This window comes from Mastomys coucha, unplaced genomic scaffold (genome assembly GCF_008632895.1).
Source record: "Mastomys coucha isolate ucsf_1 unplaced genomic scaffold, UCSF_Mcou_1 pScaffold6, whole genome shotgun sequence".
Taxonomy (NCBI): domain Eukaryota; kingdom Metazoa; phylum Chordata; class Mammalia; order Rodentia; family Muridae; genus Mastomys; species Mastomys coucha.
This window is the reverse complement of record NW_022196912.1, coordinates 67,003,698-67,010,335: the sequence shown is the minus strand read 5'-3', so window position 1 is coordinate 67,010,335 and position 6,638 is coordinate 67,003,698. Positions and strand designations below refer to the sequence as shown.

General features: G+C 41.7%; 1 protein-coding gene across 4 annotated transcripts in view; it reads right to left on the bottom strand.

Annotated features, from left to right (window-relative positions):
- Positions 1-6,638, bottom strand: part of Nubpl (nucleotide binding protein like) — a 207,570-nt gene that overhangs the window by 162,698 nt on the left and 38,234 nt on the right. For all 4 annotated transcript variants that reach the window (XM_031355624.1, XM_031355625.1, XM_031355626.1 and 1 more), the window contains exon 4: positions 2,212-2,302. In XM_031355624.1, coding sequence (XP_031211484.1) covers positions 2,212-2,302 — 91 coding nt within the window. The remainder of the gene's footprint in view (positions 1-2,211; positions 2,303-6,638) is intronic.

Genomic DNA, 6,638 nt, shown 5'->3' with positions numbered 1-6,638 from the left:
GGAGGGGAACCTGATCTGGTATTGGGTGAGAGAAAAGGACTGAAGCCCTGGGGACCAATAGAAAGAATGGAAACAGGAAAGCTCCAGAAATAGGAGGTTGGGGGACCCTCCAGAATGCACCAGAGACCTGGAGGTGAGAGACTCTCAGGAATTAAAGGGAGGGACCTTAGATGAAATGCCTAACAGTAGGGAGAGGGAACTTATAGAGCCCACCTCCAGCAGGAAGACAGGGCATCAAGTGAAGGAAGGGGTTGGCATCCCACAGTTACAACTCTGACCCATAATTGTTCTTATCTGAAAAAATTACAGGGATGGAAATGGAGAGAAGCCTGAGGAAAAGAAGGTCCAGCTCAAGAGGAGGTCCCAAGTCCTGACACTATTACTGAGGCTATGGAGCACTCACAAAGAGGGACCAATCATGACCACCCTCAGAAAGACCCAACAAGCAGCTGGAAGAGTCAGATGCAGATATTTGCACCCAACACATGGACAGAAACAGCTGACTCCTATTCTTGAATTAGGGAGGCTGAAAGAAGCTGAGAAGTGCGACCCTGTAGGAGGACCAGCAGCATCAATTATTCTGGACCCCGAGATCTCTCAAACACTGGGCCACCAAACAGGCAGCATACACCAGCTGATATGAGGCCCCCAACATACATACAGCAGAGGACTGCTGGGTCTGTGTTCATTCAGAGATGATGCACCTAACCTTCAAGACACTGGAGGCCCCAAGGAGTTTAGAGGTCAGGTGGGGTGGGGTGTCAGGATATCCAAGTGGAGACAGTGGGGATGGGGAGGAGGTGTGGGATATAGAGCAGTGGGAGGGTGCATTGGAGGCTGAGGGGATAAAATATGGACTGTAAAATATAAATTAATTAAAAAAAAAAAAAGACTTCACACTTGGGAACACCCAAGTCATCCTGTTTGCTTTCTAGGGAACCAAGATCACCCTGTTGGCACAAATGCTTCCCAAGATTTCTAGTACACTGAAGCTCCCTTCAAGCATTCACACTGGCAGACCCTGAACCGACTGCCTGAGAAAGGAGAGTGCTCTTGCTCCCTGTCACACCTGTGTCACTGGGTCAGTGTTCACACTGTCCTTAAAGACACAGACACCCAGAGTGCCTCAAGTCATCCACTCTTCACTGTTGATCCTGGTGCCACCATGTATGCAAACTGTGCTGCTACTGAAGTGGAAGCCTTTTCCCTGCATTTGCATGAGATCAGGAATCAGCTGCTTGAGGGGTTGCTCCGGTCACCCACTCATAAAGAATAGCCCAGACTTTAGTATAATTGACGTCTGAAAGCAAATCACATACATAACCACTTTAATGAGCAAACAACGATTAACCAATTTTTAGCAACTAAAAATTGGTTAAAAATAGTACTATAAGCTAAATTATCTAAAAATAGATCAGTCCATATATTTTATTCTAGACCCATGGAAAATAGGCCTATAAAATTATTCAATTTTATGTTATCACACTAGAAATCAATTTTATTTAGAACATTTTCATATAAAACCATTTTTAATAACCAGTTTTTACCATTTTTATGGCTATATTTCCTATACTTAAGACTTTGTATTTGATAGCCTTAAAAATATGTAATAATGAGCGGTCATGGTGCACGCCTTTAATCCCAGCACTTGGGAGGCAGAGGCAGGCGGATTTCTGAGTTTAAAGCCAGCCTGGTCTATAGAGTGAGTTCCAGGACAGCCAGGGCTATACGGAGAAAAACCAAAAAAAAAAAAAAAAAATGTGATAACAAGAACAGTGAAAATACTACAGATTTCTTCAAAAGCTACTTTTTCTATACCAATGGCAGTAAAACTATGGAGCAGCAAACCATTGTTTTGGGGAGTTCATAAACGCACAAAGAAAAATCTGACCAAAATATGTTTACAAAATAAAATTTTCATTTAATACAAATGTTTCTGCTAAAATATTCTCATACGTGTACATACTTAATGTAAACAATGGATACTTAACATTTTATCATATAGTAGTGCCATGCCAAATGCCACATTTACATTATTCTTCACAGCAACTGTGACCTTACTGTACGTATAGGGGGTCAGGGCACAAGATACAATGGATTCCACACAGTTGGTCAATGGTATGACTTCTGGACTGCTATTCTACATTACATACCAAGCATATGGTGCCTGGAGAATGAACAGTAGGTACTCTTCATCTCTTCCGTACTTACTTGGTGATAATTCTGGATTTCCTCTCAGGTTCATCATCTTTGGAATGGAAGGACCATACACATCCACATCTAACAAGCCAACCGCCTTGGACTGCAAGAAAACCAAGTTCAGCAGAAGATTATTCATCAGGTTCAAACAGACAAAAAAAGACTACACAATAATAAGCCTGTTAAAAAGAAAATGTAAACTCTCCCAATCATAAGCTAAGCAACAGGAAGTATAAATTGCCTGGGATAGTTTTAAAATTATATTTAGATAATGAACTCATTCAGGTCTCCTGTGTAGTCTCAAGAAAACTAGGACCTTTTTGATCTATGCATAATTTCTAAGAACTAACAAGTATGATGCAAACAAGATCGGAAAGATTAATAAATGCCCAACAAAACCGCAAGATGATGGAACACTGACTTCTGGAAGGTCCTAAATTACAAAATGAAAAAAAAAAAAATGGAAACAAGCCTCTTCTATAGAAAGTAAGGAATTATGTTGTGTACCTGGCAAGAGGGAGAAGGGAGGGAAGCCACAAGGCTACTGGCACATGTAATAGCGGCAACCCTTGCATACAACCACGGCTAAGTACACTGGCTTGTTGGAGGAAGCAGAAACAGCTGACCACAGTGTTCTTTAATGGCTTCCCGGCTGAGAAGGGCAGAAGATCCATATGGGTCTCTACCAGGTACTAATTAATCAGAAACTTAGTCAAGGAACAAAAAACAAAATTTGCTGCTCATAAATACTTTCCCTCTACCTCCAAGTCTATCTCTGTTGGTTCTTCTCATCTATGAGTAGGCAATACTGCCTGTACCTCACTGCATCTGCCTGTACCTCACTACATCTGCCTGTACCTCACTACATCTGCCTGTACCTCACTACATCTGCCTGTACCTCACTGCATCTGCCTGTGCCTCACTGCATCTGCCTGTACCTCACTACATCTGCCTGTACCTCACTGCATCTGCCTGTACCTCACTGCATCTGCCTGTACCTCACTACATCTGCCTGTACCTCACTGCATCTGCCTGTACCTCACTACATCTGCCTGCACCTCACTGCATCTGCCTGTACCTCACTGCATCTGCCTGTACCTCACTACATCTGCCTGTACCTCACTACATCTGCCTGTACCTCACTACATCTGCCTGTACCTCACTACATCTGCCTGTACCTCACTACATCTGCCTGTACCTCACTGCATCTGCCTGTACCTCACTACATCTGCCTGTACCTCACTACATCTGCCTGTACCTCACTACATCTGCCTGTACCTCACTACATCTGCCTGTACCTCACTATGCCTTACAGCTCTCCTCCCACTATCCCCAAATCCTAGCAAGATAACACTCATAATCTCTCAGTAACTAGAAATTCAAGAAACTGAAACAACCCTAAATCTTCCATGATAACTGTTTCCAGACACACAATTACTTTTCTACCCTTATCATCCGATTCTATAAATATGCATGACAAGGGAAATTTAACATTTCAGTTCCTAATCTTATACTGATTCAATTTGCAATTGTAAGAAAAGTACTTATCATCCCTATGTGATTTGGTTTTGTGGTTGTGAAGAGAGGAGACTGGTGTCCGTCTGAAATCCCAGACTAATTTAAAATAAATAAGAAAGCAAAAAGGATATTTTTCTTTTAATAGGATGATTACATATAAAAACTAGTTTTAATGAATTGAGGAAGCAGCTATAAAAAGGGGAATATTCCTGAGGAAATCTGTACATTTAACAAACAGGAAAACTTAAACTTTAATTTACTATGAATAAAAACATTTCAAGTTGACACAAATAGCTAAGCTTCCTCTGATACTATCTCATTGTAGGATTGTTTCTGTGACAATTTCAAGAGCTAAAAAAATCTACTATAAAATAATAAACCCCAATTTTAGAATGTAAGGTTATTTTCCTTTTCTTATCTATATTAATAGTAGTTTTACAGTAACTTGAGTGAGTGAGGTGCTAAGTATCAATCAAAATGATCTAAAGTAAAATAACTCTGCCTTTTACAGTAATGTTCAAGCAAAACAAAACAACTGTATAAACTGAGGACGTGGCCGCTCTAAAGTATGGATAAGCGAAAGGTTCCTATTGTTGATATGAGGAGAGAAGTACCCTAGGCTTCTGTCAGAGTCCAGAGCAGACAGAGAGGGAGTAGACTGAACATGGCCAGCAGACTGGACTTGGCCATGAAAGGAAAGGACAGGGGGTAGGAAGAGCAAGAGAGGAAGAGAAAGAGATGACCAAAAAAGGGGCAAGAGAACACAGCCAAAGTAGCAGGGTTGTAAGGACAATGGAAGGGGGGAGCCCATGAGCAGGAAAAGTCTAGGGTGAGAAACTGTATGAAAAGAGCCAGGATGCAAGCAAGGTCTGAGACACGAGGAACAGATAGCTGTGATACTGAGGGAGCTTAGCTATGTTACTAGCTAGGTACCACAGACAGCCATTTGTCCCTTCTGCCAGTGATAAGAAAATAGCTCCTTTGGTAGAAAGGGGAAGGGAATGCTGCCTTTTGTCTAACTGCCAGAAGGTGGATTTGATAATAACCAAATGTCATGTTCCTAACTGCACACAAACTTCTTCATCAATAGATTTTCAAGTTTTCTTCAAAATGTGAGAATGCATCTTCCACTCTATCATCTACAAGAAAACCAGACTTCTTCATGAACCACAGTCTAATAAACAAATTGAGACTTGCCTTCACATTTGCTGTGGTAAGAAGACTTTCATACATGACTATAATTGCTAACATATATGGCTGCCATACACGCAAGAAAATAAAAGGGACACTATGATTACAAGGTTTAAAATTTACATTCCTCACTTACTACTTGCCGTAATACCACTCTGGTACTGTTCCTATTAAGGTAAGAAAGAAGAGGGACTAACACTCGGAGTGACCATGTTTAGTCTTTAGTTGTTTTATGTTTTCTTTCTTATGACAAAGCAGAATTAAAAACCAAGTCCGATTCTCTCTCCAGTGACTTTCTAAGGCGGGATCAGCTAGGAGGCTCAGGCCTCACAAATAGCAGGGCAGCAGGGACAGGATCCTCTCAACTTCCATCTACACCTAGGAGTGACTGCAGAACTGGATCCTGGATCCGCAGCCATCTCTGCCCATTCCCTGCAGGTAGAGAGCCTGCCTTCAGGGAGTGCTTTAACCCAGGGACTCAGGTGAGATCCACCATTTTCTCTCCTGTGACTTTCTAAGGCAGGACCAGCCAGGAGGCACAGGCCTCACAAGTGGCAGGGCAGCCTGGTCAGGATCCTTTCTACCTCAGACCACACCTAGGAGGGACAACAGATCCACAGCCCTCTCTGCACCTTTCCACAAGAGGACATACTATCTACAGGTTGTGCTCTGACCCCAGGACTCAGGACGGAAAACTGATTGTCACCCATCTGTGCACATCAGCTGATCTTCCAAAAGTGCTGACACAGGCTTACAGACCCACAGGAGGAACAAGCTCTAGTCAGAGACAGCAAGAACATCTAACTCCAGAGATCAACAGATGGCAAAAGGTAAACACAAGAATCTTACCAACAGAAACCAAGACTACTTGGCTTCATCAGACCCTAGTACTCCCACCACAGCAAGTCCTGGATATCCCAAAACACCAGAAAAGCAAGATCCAGATCTAAAATCATATCTCACAATGGTGAGAGAGGAATTTAAGAAGAACATGAATAACTCCCTTAAGGAAACACAGGAGAACACAGGTAAAAAGGTACAAGCCCTTAAAGAGGAAACACAAAAATCCCTTAAGGAATTACATGAAAGGACAAACAAACAGGTGAAGGAATTGAGCAAAACCATCCAGGACCTAAAAATGGAAGTAGGAACTGATAAGAAATCACAAAGAGAGACAACTCTGGAGTTAGACATCTTAGGAAAGAAGTGAGGAAACATAGATGCAAGCATCACCAACAGAATACAAGAGACAGAAGAGAGAATCTCAGGCACAGAAGATACCATAGAAAACATTGACACAACAGTCAAAGAAAATGCAAAAAGCAAAAAGCTCCTAACCCAAAACATCCAGGAAATCCAGGACACAATGAGAAGACCAAACTTAAGGATAATAGGTATAGAAGAGAGTGAAGACCTCCAACTTAAAGGGCCAGTAAATATCTTCAACAATATTATAGAAGGAAACTTCCCTAACCTAAAGAAAGAGATGTCCATGAACATACAAGAATCCTATAGAACTCCAAATAGACTGGACCAGAAAAGAAATTCCTCCTGTCACATAAATAGTCAAAACACCAAATGCACAAAACAAAGAAAGAATACTAAAAGCAGTAAGGGAAAAGGGTCAAGTAACATATAAAGGCAGATCTATCAGAATTATAACAGACTTCTCATCAGAGACTATGAAAGCTAGAAGATCCTGGGCAGATGTCATACAGACCCTAAGAGAA